The following is a 16,947-nucleotide window of genomic DNA, read 5'->3' as shown; positions in this document are numbered from 1 at the left end:
TTTCAATTTTTTCAATTTTTTCGTTTTTTCACTTTTTTCATATTTTTATATTTTTGGATATTATGGTTTCTAAGAATGTTGGTTTTGGCTCCTATGTATTTAAAACTGTTTACAGACATGGCCAGACCCCTCGGAAAAAAAAACATCTCTCAGGACATCCGTAAAGCCATCGTCATCGGCTTCAGAAGTGGATGTTCCAAGGACCTCTTGGCGCAGCAGTTCAATGTTACTAAACGTGCCATCGAGAAGATCTTGAAGCAGTTTCGGGTGAGGTAATATTCAAAAATAGTATAGTTATGGAAAAAAATGTTTAGGGAGCCTTGGTGGAGCGAAAATCGCCTGGAAGACCGCGTATCACGTCGAAGAACATGGATCGGAACATCGTCCGAGCTTCAAGAGAGGATCCCCAGAGGAGTTCTACGGACATTCAGATGGTCGTGAAGACTCCAAATGAAGTCACACCATCCCTGAGAACCGTCAGAAGACGTCTTCAAGATGCTGGACTCCATGGACGACGGCCAGCTAAGAAACCATCGATCAGCAAGAAGAACAGAATCGCCCGCGTAGCATGGGCCAGAGCTCATCTCCACTGGGGACGTCAGGATTGGGCTAATCACGTGTTCAGCGACGAATCCAAGTTCAATCTGTTCGGTACTGACGGTATCAAGTGGATTCGCCGTCCGGTTGGATGTCGGTTCGATCCCAGCTACCAGCTCCAAACCGTCAAGCATGGAGGTGGATCGGTGATGGTCTGGGGCTGCTTCTCTGGGACTTCAATCGGCCCGCTGAGAAGAATTACGGGCATCATGGATCGCTTTGTGTATGAAGACATCTTGGAGAACACAATGAGACCCTGGGCACGGTCTACTGTGGGCCGGGCGTTCGTTTTCCAACAGGATAACGACCCGAAGCACACCTCGAAGCACATCAAGGAGTGGTTCCGACGCCGCCACGTGGATCTTCTGTACTGGCCGAGTCAATCTCCGGACTTGAATCCGATCGAACACCTCTGGGAGCATGTCGAGAGACAGCTTAGAGGGATCCGTGCCTCGAATGCCAACCAGAAGTTCGACCAACTCCAAGATGTCTGGCAGGCCATCCCGATGTCTGTCATCGACACTTTTCTCGACTCGATGCCAAGAAGATGTCAGGCGGTAATCGACGCCAAAGCTTCCAACGAAGACTAAAGCTATTTTATTCATTTTCTATTGTTATTTTTCGTTTACCGGTCTATTCTAGATCTCAGAAGTCAAAGTTCCATTTACCGGTTTTTTGCAATTTTCATGAATTTTTCGATTTTTTTTCAATTTTTTGAAATTTTGACTATTCTTGTTGTTGAATCAGTTTCTTTTACCGTTTTAAACTTTGTCTTAAAATATCAGATTGATCCGGGAAGTTTCAGAAAAGTTATGCTCGAAAAACTATTTGCGAATACCTTTTTGGCCAGTACTGTATTTACTTTGATTTTCGCAAGGCATTCGACACTGTCCCACACAATCTCTTGCTGCTCAAAATGAGGCGAATAGGTATTGATGAACGATGCTGCGATTGGTTCGAGTCCTTTCTCAGCAACCGCTCATCCAACGTCAAGGTTAATGGCCTAATGTCAACCAGCGAGATTGTTGTCAAATCCGGAGTCCCCCAAGGAAGTGTCACTGGCCCCTTTTTTTTCTGATCTACATTAACGACTTACTCGGCCTCTTTCCTCCCAATGTTCATGTCACGGCGTTCGCCGACGACCTGAAAATAACCGGTTCCGACCCATTGGATATGCAGCGCATCGCTCATTCAAGGACCTAGGTATACTAGTTGATGATCAACTTCAATTCGACAAGCACATCAATCTTATTGCCTACGCTAAACTCAAGTCCCGCCAAATACTGAAAACGTTCCAATCGAAAAACCCTTGTTTATATGTCCGTCTCTTCGACACCTACATTAGACCGGTCCTCGAATACGGTTGTGAACTTTTCGATCCATCCAATGCCACACTTGCCAATAAACTAGAATCTCCTCTTCGTTTTTTCACCAGAAAAGTCTTTCAGAGATGTAATATGCCCTTCAATTCATACACCGATCGCCTATCCCAGTTCTCTATGCTAACCACCCTTCATCGCCGCACCCTTCTAGTTCTTCGTACCTATCACAAAATTGTTATAAACTCATACCATTTTCCCTCTATGTCGTCCTACATTCTTCCCAGCCATTCTAACAGAGCCCCGTATTTGTTCAAAATCAACGGTCAATACTTTGACTGCTTCCTTCACAGAAACTTGTCTATGTGGAACCGTGTATGTAAGGTGATAAATTCTAAGCTCAGTCCGGTGGCGTTTGCTAAGCGAGTAGGAGCGATTCCTTATGATATTCTGATCCCTCCCACTTGACCTACAGGACTCTAGTCGGTCCGTCTGGTCATTTTACTTTTTTATTTGTACAGGTCCCATTTCTTCCCAAATTATTATCTATCAATTTCCCCATGCATTGCAAATAAAATATATTATTTTTTTTTCGAAAATGGAAAAAATCAGTAAAATCTGAAAACTGGAAAAATGGAAAAAATTCCGAAAATGCTGAAAATTGGAAAAAATTCGGAAAATTCTGAAAAATCGAAAATTCCTAAGAGTTCGATAAAATTCTGAAAATTGACACAATTGCTGAAAATTCTGAAAATTCGGAAAAAAACTGTCAAAAATCGAGAATCTTCGAAATTTCAAAGAAATCTGAAAATTTTGAACATTGGAAAGAATTCTGAAAATTCTGAATATTGGAAAATAAATCCGAAAATTCTGAAAATTGGAGAAATGGCTGAAAATTCGGAAAGTTGGAAAAATCCAAAAAAAAAAGAAAAATTTTCGAAAAAAAAATGCAAAAAGTGAGAAATATTCCGAAAATTCGAAAAACCCTAAAAATTCATGAAGTTCTCAAAATTGAAGAAAATCCTGAAAATTCTGAAATTTTTTTGAAAATTCTGAAAATTGGGAAAAAACCCAGAATAATACAAATAAATTCATTTTTAGAATTGAAGGATTCAAAAAATAGGGTTTCAAATTTTTTGGATTCAGAAGTTTTTGTACCAGACTAATATTCCACGAACTCTTATGTACCCGATTTGTTTGTTTCTCCTGTTCGCCCACATATTGCAGAGTTTCGGGGAAGTAAGTTTACTCCAGAGAGATTCTAAACTGTCTATACGAAAAATGAAAACAATTTTTTTTTCATTTTATTCTAAAACATAAAATCATACAAACCAAAAGAGACTTGTTCGAAAAATGGTGTCCTTAAATCCCTTCAATTCGGCTGCGGATTTCTCGGAGCAATTTTGAACGCCATCCTAATCCTCCTTATCATTTTTGCTCTCCCGAAAATCTTGGCGCTTATAAATATTTTATGATCTACATCTCAGTTTTCGAGACGTTCTATTGCCTTCTGGACGCTGATGTTGAGCTCCACACATTTGCCTATGGACCAGCTTTTACGGTTTTTCGAAGTTCCAAAAATACGATGTCCGAAAAAGCCGATGGATTTTATAAACTTTCTGTCTGGTGTGGAACCTTCGGACTTTCGATCGCTTTTTTTCGCTGTGCACTTCATTTATCGGTACGGAGCTGCTGATTTGGCATTTCAAAAAAAGTATCTGGCTGGGAAGAAGCTGATTTTCCTATTTTTGGCTCCACTGGTTTATGGGATTTGGTGGACTGCGGTGGTTTTGACAATGTTTCAGCCTAGTCCAGAATCCGATGAGTTCATGAGGTGAGACTCATACTTGTAATCCGGGCCTTTGCCGGGCCTTAGCGGGCCCTGCCATAATTTATTTCAGAATCAATATTTTCGAACCAACTAAATTAGATATGATAGAGCTCCACGAGTACTACAAAAAGGTATTATTTGGAATACTGTATCTTATATATGAACAAAGTTATAGATCATAAAGTGGCTTTTCTCGCAGGGCCCGGCAGGCCCGGGCCGGGCCTGCTTTTTTTTTGCTCCTTTTGCTCTGTAACTTTGTTCATAGACAAGATACAGTATTCCAAATAATACCGTTTTGTAGACCTCGTGGAGCTCTGTCATATTTAATTGAGTTGGTTCGAAAACATTGATTCTGAAAGAAGTTATGGCAGGGCCCGCGAAGACCCGGCAAAGGCCCGGATTACAAGTATGGTGAGACTGAAAATTTCCTTAAAAACGCAAAAAAAATCAAGTTTCTATAACCATTTTGAAGCAAGTTATGGCATTTTGAAGTTTCTCGTTTCTCTGTGTCTCTTAAAGAGCGCACAGAGAAACGAGAGTTTCTGCGTCTCTCACCAAAATGTTAGAATTGTCATAACTCCTTTCAAAATGACAGTAGAGCCTTGATTTTCGTTGCGTTTTGTAGGAAATTTTTCTGAAAATCGGAATCGGATATTCTAGAGAAATAAGCAAAAAAAAATTTTTCGAGAAAATAAAGGGTATACTTCTTTTAAAATTTTACGAGATTTGAATAAAGTTTTCCTACACAACCCAACAAAAATAAAGTTTCTATGACCATTTTGAAGAGAATTATGGTAATCTGAAGTTTAAGGCAAGAGACGCAGACACTCTCGTTTCTCTGCGTCTATCGAAAAGCGCTGAAAAACTAGAGTGACTACGACTCTAGCCTTAACCTCGAAATCGGCATAACTCGCTTCAAAATGGTCGTAGAAACTTGATTTTTGTTTCATTTTGTAGGAAATTAAATTCACCATTTTTCGAACAAGTCTCTTCAGAATCCCTTTTCTTCGCCGTTATGACACCCAACTTGAGCATATTTCCTATGTAATCGTCTGGTTTTATACACCAAGTGGAGAGGTAATTTGGTCCACATTTCTCGCAGTTGTCTGTAATTGGTTCATGATGTTCACTTCGTTTTTCTGTGTGATTTATTTCGGAATCAAGTGCTATTTAAAAATCAAAAAAGCGTTGAAAACTTCGAAAATGTCCTCGTATTATACGAAATCAATTCAGAACCAATTGTTTCAAGCATTGGTTATACAGGTTGGGCTCTTTTGTTGAATTTAACTTTTTAATGGAAAATTTTAGACTCTTATTCCTTTTCTACTAATGTATGCTCCCGTGGGAATGTTATTTTCCTTCCCGATGCTAAATACAAATGTTGGATTTATCAGTGGCTTTGTGGCAGCTACCATTGCAATCTATCCAGCTGTGGACCCATTGCCAACTATGTTTAATGTGAAAAATTACAGAAAAACCATTTTGTGTAAAATGAGAAAAGTTTTTAGGATTTTGTAAAAGTTAAAAATTTTTCAGGTGGCTGTTTTAGGAAGAAATCGAAAAAAGATAATAAAAATGCTGTGGAGCTTGGATGATCATTTAATCTTTCCATAATTGAAAAACTTGTTTTTTTGTAATTGAAGAAATAAAAATCTGAATTTTTGCAACCCGAAAAAACGCAAAAAAGCGAATATCGTAAAATCTGTAATAGAAGGGCACCAGACAGACAAGTTTGAGCTTAATCATCTCAATTTCTATGCAAGATATCAAAAATGTGTCAACTGATAAAATGTTTGTGATATTATGATAAGCAGTTTATCAGTTGACAACTTTTTGATATCTTTTTCAGGAGCCGAGAAAAATTGGGTCAAAGTTAAAAGTTAGAGGGCCCTTCTATTACAGGTTTTCACGTTAAGTTGACTTTTAATATCCATCAGAATCATTTTTAAGGATAATAAAAAGATTTTTTAAGTCACAATTCAAAAGTGTTCGAAAAACAAAATCTCGAAAAATACAAATAATTGAAATATTCAAAATTTGAAATACCTCAAATTTCTGAAAATTCTAAAAAATGTTAAAGATTGGAAATTTCAACATGTTGAAGAATTCTATATGGATTTTTTTTAATTTTTGGAATTTCTAGCATTTTTACGATTCCCATAGTTCAGAAATTCAAATTCAGAAATTCAAAAAATTTTGATAAAAGTGACCTAATTTGGAAACCAAACTACAAGATCAAGATCTCAAATTCATTTTTTTCTGATTCTCACGTTTTTCCGAATAAAATTTGCTCCAAAAACTCAACTACCTGACATTTAAGAAAAATAATTTTTTCAGGTGCCCAACAGTTTTCATGGTGGTTTGGTTTTCAAATTTTTAAATACCCCCCCCCCCCCCCTTTTCCGCGTTCACTAAAAATTTGCGACCAATTTCTCTGATTGATGATGTTAGAACACAATTCTCTTCACCTCTGAACTTTGATGAATTAGAATTTGATATTTCAATTTTGTCACTTTTCAGCACACACCAATCTCTTAAAATTCAGAATATTTGGACAGGTGGAAAATTACAAAACTGGTAGAATACAACGTGTAAACGCACCTGATACTTGTTAATCTGAAATTTGGTAATCTGAAAATTTTTGGAGGGAGCAAAAAGAAATCATTTCGTCAGGAGCCTGCATTTCTTGTTGATATATAATAGATCAGAATCTGAAAATTAGATTTGATATAATTATTAATTATTTTTTTTGTTACTAAATCAATTTTTTTCGAGCCGGTTGTTGTTACCTTGCATTTCTTAAAGCCGCTTTTATAATATATGAAAAACGTTAAACAAATATTTCTAGATGTTGAAATACTGAGATTTTGAAGTTTTCGAGGTTCTGATATTTCGAGATTCTTATATTCCGAGATTCTGAGATTCTGAGATTCTGAGATTCTGAGATTCTGCAATTTCGATATTCCGAGATTGTAGAATTCTAAAGTTCTGAAATTATGAGACTCTGAAGTTTCGATATTCTGAATTTTAAAAATACAAAGTTTCAAGATTCCTAGGTTGCGAGATTCTGTGTTTTTGAAATTCCTGAATTCGGAGAATCTGCAATTTTGAAGTAATGAGTTTTTGAAATTCTGAAGTTCTGATATTCTGAAATTCTAAACTTTCGAAATTCTGTTATTTCTAGAATGTGACATTTCCAATTATGAAGTCCTGAAATTTTGAACTTCTGAAATTCTGAAATGCTGAAGTTCCAAAATCCAAAAAAATGATTTGTTGTTGAAAAATTTTTTTTTGTTCAATTTTTATTGCATTCTCGAACTGAAAATTTCCACAAATTTTCATTTTTCTCACACTTCCAGCCCATGTTCTCCATTGGTTGCTGGAACATCATTCTCCGAGTCGTCCAATGGGTCAGTGGAACTCTAGGCGTAACTCTCAACACTTTCCTTATCACCCTTATCATTTTCCGATCCCCAAAAGACATCGGTGCCTATAAATACCTAATGATCTACATCTCCGCATTCGAAATTGCCTACTCCATCCTGGACATCATAATCGAGCCCCATGCATTCTCCCACGGACCCATTTTTATTGTCTTCCGCTGTTTCAAGGACTCATTCTTTACCAGGGACCAAGGATTCTATCTAATTGTTGTCTATTGTGGCTCTTTTGGCCTGTCTATTGCTCTATTCGGTGTACACTTTGTTTATCGATATGGTGCCGCTGATTCGGAATTCCGGAAATCTTATTTATCCGGACGCAAATTGATTGTTCTATTCTTGATCCCAGTGGTCTATGGAATCTGGTGGTCAGCTGTCACATTTTTTCTCTATAAATCCAGCCATGAATCCGATTTATTCATCAGGTAGATTTTTTGACAAAAGTGTAGTGTTTCCTAGAGACTTGATATTCGTTGAATTCTGAAGAAAATTTGTTCGGGTTTTCAAGTTTTAGAGAATCCGAAAAATTATTTATAAAAGCAAAAGAAATATCAAATTCCTAGCACAATTTTGAAACGAGTTATAACGATTTGAAAAAATAGGCCGCTCTCGTTTCTCTGCGTCTCACAAGGAGCGCGCAGAGAAACGAGAGTGTCTGCGTCTCTAGCCTACAATTTCAAACTGGCATAACTTTCTTCAGTACTGTCCTAGAGACTTGATTTTTGCCGGATTGTGTAGGGAATTGTTTGGCTTTTTGATTTATAGAAAAATCTTTAAGTTTTTCCTAAACTTACTCGGTAAAATGCAACACTTCAAATTTCTTAAAACTCTTCCCCCACTTTTTTAGTTCCAGTACGTCATTGTTAGATGGATTGGAAACGAAAATCGACGAAATTTCCTACATCATCGTTTGGTTTTATGCTCCAAATCCATTGAATCAAAACAAAATCGAGCCAGTTTGGACGAGTTTCGTTGGTATTGGATGCATGTGGTTCATGATATTCTCTTCGTTCTTTTGTGTCATTTATTTCGGTGTGAAGTGTTATAAGAAAATTATGAGAAAGTTGAAGACGTCGAAAATGTCTTCGTACTATACGAAATCCATTCAGCAGCAGTTGTTTCAAGCGTTGGTGGTTCAGGTGAGGGATTTATAAATAATACCGGCTGAAAAGTTGTCAGTGGACATTAGTCAACTTTGAAGAGCCAAAAAACTTGTGCCAATTTGGAGAAATGTCCGGAATCCGGAATTAGGTATCAGGAATTTATAATCCGAAACTCGGAATCTGAGAGTTTCGATATTCTGAATTTCGGTATTCTTACTTCAGAATTCGGGCACTTCTCTTGATTGACGTAATTTTTTAGAGCTCCAAAGTTGACTATTTCCCACTGAAATTATCAAAATTTGATTTCTTTAGTTCTGAATAAATGTAATTTCTCCAGACCCTCATCCCGGTGTTCCTTATGTACATCCCCGTTGGTGTCCTCTTTTTCTTCCCAATGATAAATTTCGAAGTTGGATCTATCAGTAGTTTTGTGACGGCTACAATTGCAATCTATCCAGCTGTGGACCCATTACCCACTATGTTCATTGTGGAGACATATCGGAAAACGTTGATGTGTGAGTTTTTCGAAATTTTTTTGAGATTGTGTAGCTCAAGTTTTATAACTTTAAAAAGGGAAAGTCAAAAAGAATTTAGGTGGCTGCAAGAACGAGAGGAAGGGCATTGTGGAGGATGGCGCCGAATTGCAGAATTAATTATTTTCGAAACTTTTTAAAATAAATGTTTGATTCCAAAATGTGTTGCACATATTGAATTTCATGCTTGGAAAAGAAATCCTTTAAAGAACGCAACTGAAATCAAGTCTCAAGGACCATTTCGAAACAGGTTATGACAATTTAAAGAGTTAGCCTCGAGACACAGGTACTATCGTTTCACTGCGCGCTTCTTGTGAGACGCAGAGAAACCCGAGTGGTAAGTAATGAATTACTTTCAATTCGTTATAACTGGCTTCAAAATGGTCATAGAAATTTGATTTTTCTTGCATTTTGTAAAAAAATGTTGCAGGTTTTGCAGAAACTCAAATAGCCGAACAAACTTCCTATATAAAAATCTTTGATGCAAACACATCTTTCATTTCATAGTAAACAAACACTTCATTTTATATCCAGACATCATATAGATTTCATATATACTCCCAGAGGTACTATCTCATTCCAGTAAGCTCGAACAAAACCAATTATTACACTCCCAATGGGTCGCCCTCTGTCTGTTCACATTCTCAATCATCTAACATCAACCCAAATAATGATGATACCCCTTGATCAATGGAAAACCTTCCTCAAAGCCACTAAATTGACTACTGGATCGTTTGAGATAATTTTGAACTCTTTTCTGATCCTCCTCATCATTTTTCGATCTCCAAAACACCTTGGAGCTTATAAGTACCTCATGATCTATATCTCATTGGTCGAAATCGTTTATTCCATACTAGAAATGATAACCGAACCACATGCTTTCACACATGGACCCACACTAACAGTATTGCGTTATTTTAAGCATTCAAGAATTGGAAGAAACCAAGGATTCTATCTTATAGTCATGTATGCCGGAACTTTTGGTCAATCTATTGCCCTTTTTGGGGTTCATTTCATCTATCGGTATGGTGCAGTTGATAATGTGTTCCGTACGAAATATCTTGGTGAACGTAAACTATTCATTCTATTTTCATTACCATTGATATATGCTCTATGGTGGTCGAGTGTAGTTTTCTTTCTCTTTCAACCTAGTACTGAATCGGATGAATACTTGAGGTGTGCATCAAGTGTTTTTCTCTTCAGAATTCATTTATTTTCAGAATTCCCCTTCTTCAAAAATACGATACCAAGGTTGACGACATATCATACTTGATAGTTTTCTTCTATAAACCTAATGAAATTGGGTATCTCGAACCGGTATGGTCCGCCTTTTTTGGAATGAGTTGTGCGTGGTTCATGATGTCTACTTCATTCTTTTGTGTGTTTTATTTCGGCATTAAGTGCTACACAAAAATCACGAAGGCACTGAAAAAGTCCAAAATGTCTTCCTACTACGCTAGATCAATTCAAAGTCAGCTGTTTCAAGCGTTGGTAATGCAGGTTGTGTTTTTTCGTCAAATTTGTAAAACTTTTGTTGTGATTTCAGACCCTGATCCCAGTTGTATTAATGTATGTGCCTGCAGGAGTTTCATATTCATTACCAATGTTTAACATTGAAGCAGGACTATCAACTAGTTTTGTGATAGTCACCATTGATTTATCCAGCTGTGGATCCGTTACTCACCATGTTCATTGTGGAGAATTATCGGAAAACTATGTTATGTAAAAAATAAGTTCGAAAATAAGTAAACCATTTTGCATGATTTTTAGGCGGCTGCTGGGATGATGGAAAATCAAAAACTGCACCGCAAAATCGGAGTCAAACTAGTAATTGATATGTTTCTGATTTTTCGAAAGTTTTTTGAAATAAATTATTAATCGAAACCCCTGTTCACTCCTTTTTTAACCTACCCCTAAAAGATAAAAGTGAGGAGTGAAAGAGAATGGAAAGTTCCCGATGAACAGAGGTTGATAGATGAGGTATTCTGGTCAGCATATGTCTCTCCTTTTCGTCTTTTTTCTTTTTGTTCTGTATATGAAAATGGTCGAAACAAAAGGTAAATTTTCAAAGTTTTGAATTTCCGGAAAGATGTATTCACTAAAAATACTTTCCTAATCTTCAATGAGTTAGGATGATAAGGACAGTTCAAGGGTAAATATAGTTGTATGTTAATGTTGTCCATGGGTTGGTAGCCGATCTCATGACCGCGTAGCTCAACCGCATAAAAAATTTCAGCCCCTTATCTTCGTGACCGTCCTCGAGGTCTCGGCCTCCTTCAACTGCCCACTGGAATGTCCGATGAAAGATCCGGACCATTTCTCCCCGGACTTTTTATTGCTGGAAACAAAATTAACGAGAAACCCCAAACTGTTCCAGATGTGCATTTGCCTGGTCAGCCGGCAATTTTTTCTGGGAGGTAAGTATTGATTAAATATTTTCAAGATTCAGAAAAACAAAATTAAAAAGTTTCTCTGTGAAATGTTACAGATTTTGCAAAAACTTCAAAAATTTTTCAGATCTGCCTTCAACCCATTCACCCATATGGTTTCTGCTGTGTACGCTGAAGATTTATCCGATGGTTGGGGCGCTGGAATGGCTGTAAATGTGAGTTGCAAACAATTCCCATCAGAAATCGCTCTTCTTTATCCAGGGAGTCAATTCCTACGGTTTGAATGTGCGCAAAAATTTTGACTCTTACGCCGACGTCCCTTTAAACCTGAACGATGGAATGTATCAACCGTTTATATCAGCGGCAACCGTCGGTGCCGAGTACGATTATTCGAAAATTCGAGAAGTTTCCGGAGCCTTGGACCTTCCTGTACCTGGAATCAATGAGCTATTCGATTTGAATGGGAGGTTTATGACGAAAAATGCGTTGATTGTGAATACAGCAATGGAGTTCCCATTGACACTTTCGGATCCAAATGAGAGAGCACCGTATACTTTCAAAGTGAGCAATTTAAAAAATAAATTTTCAGAAGTTGAAAAATTCAAAATCTGTTTTTTTTTCAGTACGCAGTGTGGGCTCCGGATCGTCACATGGCTTATGGCCATGTCATGCCCAATGTGAACCTATTCGTTGTGGGCAAGGACAAGATTATGGAGAGATTGAAGCAAAATCGACTGAATCCAACAATGATCGGTTGAATTTTTTGTTGTTATTCGATAACCCAAAAAGTTTCTTTCTCAAGATTTTTTTGAGTATACATTCTGACATTGTTAATTGAGATTTTTTGAATTCCCTAGAGTTCAGCTTTTAATTAACGAAAACGTTTTCTTTGTCTAGATTTTATTATTGTTCTCATTATATTCACAGAAATCGGTTATTATACTCTCAAGAGAAAAGTTAATTTTCTGGTTACTTCAATTTTACATCTCTGTTTCCCATTTTTTTCAGAAAATTTTTAAAAATGCTCACTGTTTCCAACTGGAAAACTTTCATTGAATTGATTCAATTTGGCGGTGGAGCCATCGGTGTATTTTTAAATTTTTCTCTAATTCTCCTCACATACTTTCGCTCTCCTCCACATCTTGGTGCTTATAAGTACCTAATGTACTATATCTCGGGGTTCGAAATCCTTTATGCAATCCTGAATGCAATAGTACAGGGTCATCTTTTCTCCCATGGCCCCGCATTTATCTTTTTTCGAAATTTAAAACATTCCTATTTCGGAAGAGCGAAAGGGTTTTATCTTCTAGTTGCCTATTGTGGCTCTTTTGGTTTATCCATCGCTTTGTTCGGTGTACACTTTATATATCGATATGGAGCTGTGGATAATGTGTTTCGAAAAAAGTTTTTGGGTGGGAAGAAATTGCTAATGTTATTTTTGCTGCCTATTTTCTATTGTGTTTGGTGGTGCTTGGTGGTTATCATATGCTATCGATCAAGTTCCAAATCTGATGATTTTATGAGGTTTGTTAGTGTGCTGGAAATCGATTAATTTGAGTTTCACCACAAGATTTCCTCTCTTTTCCCTGTATCTGTGTCTTTAGCTGTAACCTTCAAGCGCCATGTTTTGGAGATTTGTTTTTTGAAAGAAAATTATTTTTGAAAGAAAATGTCTCAGAATTCCTTTTCTTGAAAACTACGACACCAGAGTAGAGGAGATCTCCTACGTCATGATCTGGTTTCATATCGCCAACGACGAAGGAATCCTGGAACCAAGATGGCCCACTTTCATCGGTATTGCTAATCTATGGTTCATGGTGACTTCCTCGTTTGTCTGCGTCATTTTCTTTGGAATCAAGTGTTATAGAAAAATCACAAAGGCGTTGAAGCATTCGAAAATGTCGAGTTACTACGCCAGATCAATTCAGAAGCAGCTGTTTCAAGCATTAGTACTACAGGTTGGGTGGTTTGTAGAAAAATCATGAAAAATTATTTAAAAAATTTAGACACTTGTCCCAGTGGTTCTAATGTACGGTCCTGTTGGAATCTTATACATGTTCCCAATGCTCAATATCGAAGTTGGATTTATCAGTACCTTTGTGACAGCTACTGTTGAAGTGTACCCTGCTGTGGACCCATTACCAACTATGTTCATTGTCGACAATTTCAGAAAAACCATATTGTGTAAGAATAAGAGAAAAATAGAGGATCTTGTAAAATCCGGAGATCAATCTCAAAATAGTTTAAGTAAAAGTTTCAGGTGGCTGCCGGAGCCCAAGCAAGAAGGTGGAAGTTCCAGAATTGCAGAATCGGGACAAAGCTGTTTCTTATTGTTAGCTACCTGTATCTCCGTCATCCCTACAGTAACCAGCTGAAAATTTTTTAATTGGTTTATCTGCCTTTTGTATAACTTTACCGACATAATTTTTATTTCGTAATATTTGGGGAAATAAAAACTTAGTTCCTAGTTTGTGAAGGAGGTGGTACAGGAAATTTTTCATGGTTTTTCGGGGCAAGATTATATATTCTGACATTATTATTTGAGATTTTTTGAATTCCCTAGAGTTCAAGTTTTAATTAACCGAAAAATATTTTTCATTGTCTAGGTTTTATTACGTTTCTCATTATTTTCAAAGAAATCAGTTGATAAACTCTCAAGAAAAATATTCTTTTTCTGGTTACTTCAATTTCCTTTCTTTATTTCATATCCTTGATTCTCTCAAAAAAATATATATAAATGCTCACCGTTTCCAACTGGAAAATCTTCATCGAAACGATTCAATTTGGAGGTGGAACTATCGGTGTAGTCTTGAATTTCACTCTAATTCTCCTCATATATTTTCGCTCTCCTCCCCATCTTGGTGCTTACAAGTACCTAATGTACTACATTTCCGGATTTGAAATCCTTTATGCAATCCTAAATGCTATAGTTCAGGGACATATTTTCTCTCATGGTCCCGCATGTATCTTTTTTCGAAATTTTAAACATTCCTACTTCGGTAGAGCTGAAGGATTTTACCTTCTGGTTGCCTATTGTAACTCTTTTGGTTTATCCATCGCTTTGTTCGGTGTACACTTTATATATCGATATGGAGCTGTGGATAATGTGTTTCGAAAGAAGTTTTTGGGTGGGAAGAAATTACTATTGTTATTTTTGTTGCCAATTTTCTATGGTATTTGGTGGTGTTTAGTGGTAGCTATATGCTATCGATCAAGTTCCAAATCTGATGATTTTATGAGGTTTGTTAGTGTATAGTAGCTAGAACGTTTTGAGTTCGAGTTTGCACTTCGAAGTTATTTTCTAGATATATATCTGCGTCTTCAGCGAAAATCTTCCAAACAAAAATTTTCAACAAAAGCAGCCACTAATGGCGCTTTGAAGCCACTAATGGCGCTTTGAAGTTTCCGGTTAGAGACACAGCAGCTCTCGTTTTTTGCGTCACTACAGGAACGCAGAGAAACGAGAGCATCTGCGTCTCTAGCCAAGAATTTCGAGTTGTCCTTACTTGCTTCAAAGTCGTCCTAGAAATTTGTTTTTTGTTGTGTTTCATAGGAGTTTTTCAGGAGAAAGTGTTTTTCAGAATCCCTCTCCTTGAAAACTACGACACCAGAGTCGAGGATATCTCCTACGTCATTATCTGGTTCTATGTCGCCAATGACGAAGGAATCCTGGGACCAAAATGGACCACTTTCATCGGTGTGGCTAATCTTTGGTTCATGGTGACTTCCTCGCTTGTCTGCGTCATTTTCTTTGGAATCAAGTGTTATAGAAAAATCACAAGGGCGTTGAAGCATTCGAAAATGTCGAGTTACTACGCCAGATCAATTCAGAAGCAGCTGTTTCAAGCATTAGTACTACAGGTTGGGTGGTTTGTGGAAAACTATGTAAGAATATTTCGAAAATTCAGACACTTGTCCCAGTGGTTCTAATGTACGTCCCTTTTGGTGTATTATACGTATTTCCTATGCTCAATATCGAAGTAGGATTTATCAGTACCTTTGTGACAGCTACCATTGAAGTTTATCCAGCGGTGGACCCATTACCGACTATGTTCATTGTGGACAATTTCAGAAAAACTATATTGTGTAAGAATAAAATAGAAGATTCTGAAAAAACCAGAATCCAAAATAGCTAGAATGAGCAGCTCGCGGCTGTTTTCGCCACCATGTAGCTCAGCCGACAGGGACCACCATTAAGTATCCAAAATAGACTACTACATATTTTTTAAGACCCAAGGCTACTAGTGGGGACCCTTTAAACACAACAGAAAAGTTTCAGGTGGCTGCAAGATGCCAAACAAGAAGGAGGAAGTGTCGGAGGCGCAGAATCGGAGGCAAACTGTTTCGTAGACATATATTCGTGTTTTTGTGATTCCCACAGTGCAGAACATTTATATTTTGTTTCTTGTATATTTCTACAGACACAATTTTATTTCGCAATCATTTGTAAAATTAAAAGAGTTTTTAAAGGAAGAGATACAGGAAAGTTTTTGGTTTTTTTTGGGACGCGAGTATGCATTCGGACATTGTTATTTGAGATTTTTAAACTCCCCAGAGCTCAGTTTTTAATTAACTGAAAACAATTTTTTGTCTAGATTTTATTATCGTTCTGACTGTTATCACAGAGAACTGTTATTATACTCCCAAGATACCAGAAAATTTTGTTTCCTGATAACTTCAATTGTATTTCTTCATCTCCCATTCTTAAATCTCTGAAAAGAAAATCGAAAATGCTCACTGATTCCAACTGGAAAACTTTCATTGAATTGATTCAATTTGGCGGTGGAGCCATCGGTTTACTTTTAAATTTTTCTCTGATTCTCCTCATATACTTTCGCTCTCCTCCCCATCTTGGTGCTTACAAGTACCTAATGTACTACATTTCCGGATTTGAGATGCTCTATTCAATCCTAAATGCAATAGTACAGGGACACCTCTTCTCCCATGGTCCTGCATTTATCTTTTTTCGAAATTTAAAACATTCCTATTTCGGAAGAGCGAAAGGGTTTTATCTTCTAGTTGCCTATTGTGGCTCTTTTGGCTTATCCATCGCTTTGTTCGGTGTACACTTTATATATCGATATGGAGCTGTGGATAATGTGTTTCGAAAGTAATATCTGGGTGGAAAGAAATTGCTATTGTTATTTTTGCTGCCCATTTTTTAATGGTGTTTGGTGGTTCATTGTGGTTCTCATTTACTATCGACCAAGTTCAGAAGCTGATGATTTTATGAGGTTTGTTAGTCTAAACTGACGTTTGTTATTGTCTATTCAATGAAACGTGGGCGCCGACCTTTTAGATACTTTTCACGGAATGAGTGATCCGCTGCACCGCATCTATAAATGAAATGAACTGCGAGTAACGCTATAGAAAACGCAAAACTTCCACAATACACAAAAATCAATGGAACACCTTGACTTTTTCCAAAGTGGGAATGTTTAAAATATCGAAACATAATGTTTTTATGAATACAAAAATCATACCGTATAACCTGTATTAGAATGGCTCCCACTTTTTCAAGTTTGAGCTCAAATATCTATGCAAGATTTCTATGCAAGATGAAAAAATTTTGTAAACTGATAAAATGTTTGTGATATTATTGTAATAAAGAATTAATTAGTTGAAAACTTTTACAAATCTTTGACAGGAACCGAGATTAATTTGATCAAAGTTAATAGTTAAGGGACCTTTATTACAGGGGTTACGGTATATGAAAGGAGGGAGATTTCGGAAA

General features: G+C 37.0%; 6 protein-coding genes across 6 annotated transcripts in view; all 6 read left to right on the top strand.

The window, feature by feature from the left end:
* Window positions 1–2,801: 2,801 nt before the first annotated feature.
* CBG06399 lies at window positions 2,802–5,342 on the top strand (the record flags this gene model as incomplete). The annotated part of the gene is made up of 7 exons (XM_002647303.1): window positions 2,802–2,872; window positions 3,026–3,155; window positions 3,404–3,750; window positions 3,818–3,878; window positions 4,705–5,010; window positions 5,056–5,233; window positions 5,284–5,342. 7 exons carry the CDS (start codon window positions 2,802–2,804, stop codon window positions 5,340–5,342), a joined length of 1,152 nt encoding a protein of 383 aa, XP_002647349.1.
* A 1,767-nt stretch (window positions 5,343–7,109) lies between these two features.
* On the top strand, window positions 7,110–8,963 carry CBG06398 (the record flags this gene model as incomplete). The annotated part of the gene is made up of 3 exons (XM_002647302.1): window positions 7,110–7,610; window positions 8,033–8,326; window positions 8,628–8,963. The coding sequence occupies 3 exons, from the start codon at window positions 7,110–7,112 to the stop codon at window positions 8,961–8,963; spliced, it is 1,131 nt and encodes a 376-aa protein (XP_002647348.1).
* A 533-nt stretch (window positions 8,964–9,496) lies between these two features.
* On the top strand, window positions 9,497–11,971 carry CBG06397 (the record flags this gene model as incomplete). The annotated part of the gene is made up of 7 exons (XM_045237144.1): window positions 9,497–9,999; window positions 10,044–10,323; window positions 10,370–10,517; window positions 11,060–11,240; window positions 11,341–11,428; window positions 11,475–11,774; window positions 11,837–11,971. The coding sequence occupies 7 exons, from the start codon at window positions 9,497–9,499 to the stop codon at window positions 11,969–11,971; spliced, it is 1,635 nt and encodes a 544-aa protein (XP_045093202.1).
* Window positions 11,972–12,234: 263 nt separating this feature from the next.
* CBG06396 lies at window positions 12,235–13,588 on the top strand (the record flags this gene model as incomplete). The annotated part of the gene is made up of 3 exons (XM_002647300.1): window positions 12,235–12,737; window positions 12,892–13,171; window positions 13,220–13,588. 3 exons carry the CDS (start codon window positions 12,235–12,237, stop codon window positions 13,586–13,588), a joined length of 1,152 nt encoding a protein of 383 aa, XP_002647346.1.
* Window positions 13,589–14,091: 503 nt separating this feature from the next.
* CBG25137 lies at window positions 14,092–15,563 on the top strand (the record flags this gene model as incomplete). The annotated part of the gene is made up of 4 exons (XM_002647299.1): window positions 14,092–14,453; window positions 14,795–15,074; window positions 15,122–15,299; window positions 15,493–15,563. 4 exons carry the CDS (start codon window positions 14,092–14,094, stop codon window positions 15,561–15,563), a joined length of 891 nt encoding a protein of 296 aa, XP_002647345.1.
* A 732-nt stretch (window positions 15,564–16,295) lies between these two features.
* The window catches only part of CBG06395, a gene marked incomplete at both ends in the record, with an annotated part of 1,600 nt that continues 948 nt past the window's right edge, over window positions 16,296–16,947 (top strand). The window contains one exon of the mRNA XM_045237143.1: window positions 16,296–16,447. Coding sequence (XP_045093201.1) covers window positions 16,296–16,447 — 152 coding nt within the window. The remainder of the gene's footprint in view (window positions 16,448–16,947) is intronic.

Source organism: Caenorhabditis briggsae (genome assembly GCF_000004555.2).
Source record: "Caenorhabditis briggsae complete genome, chrV, whole genome shotgun sequence".
Taxonomy (NCBI): Eukaryota; Metazoa; Nematoda; class Chromadorea; order Rhabditida; family Rhabditidae; genus Caenorhabditis; species Caenorhabditis briggsae.
This window is presented reverse-complemented; position numbering and strand designations above follow the sequence as displayed.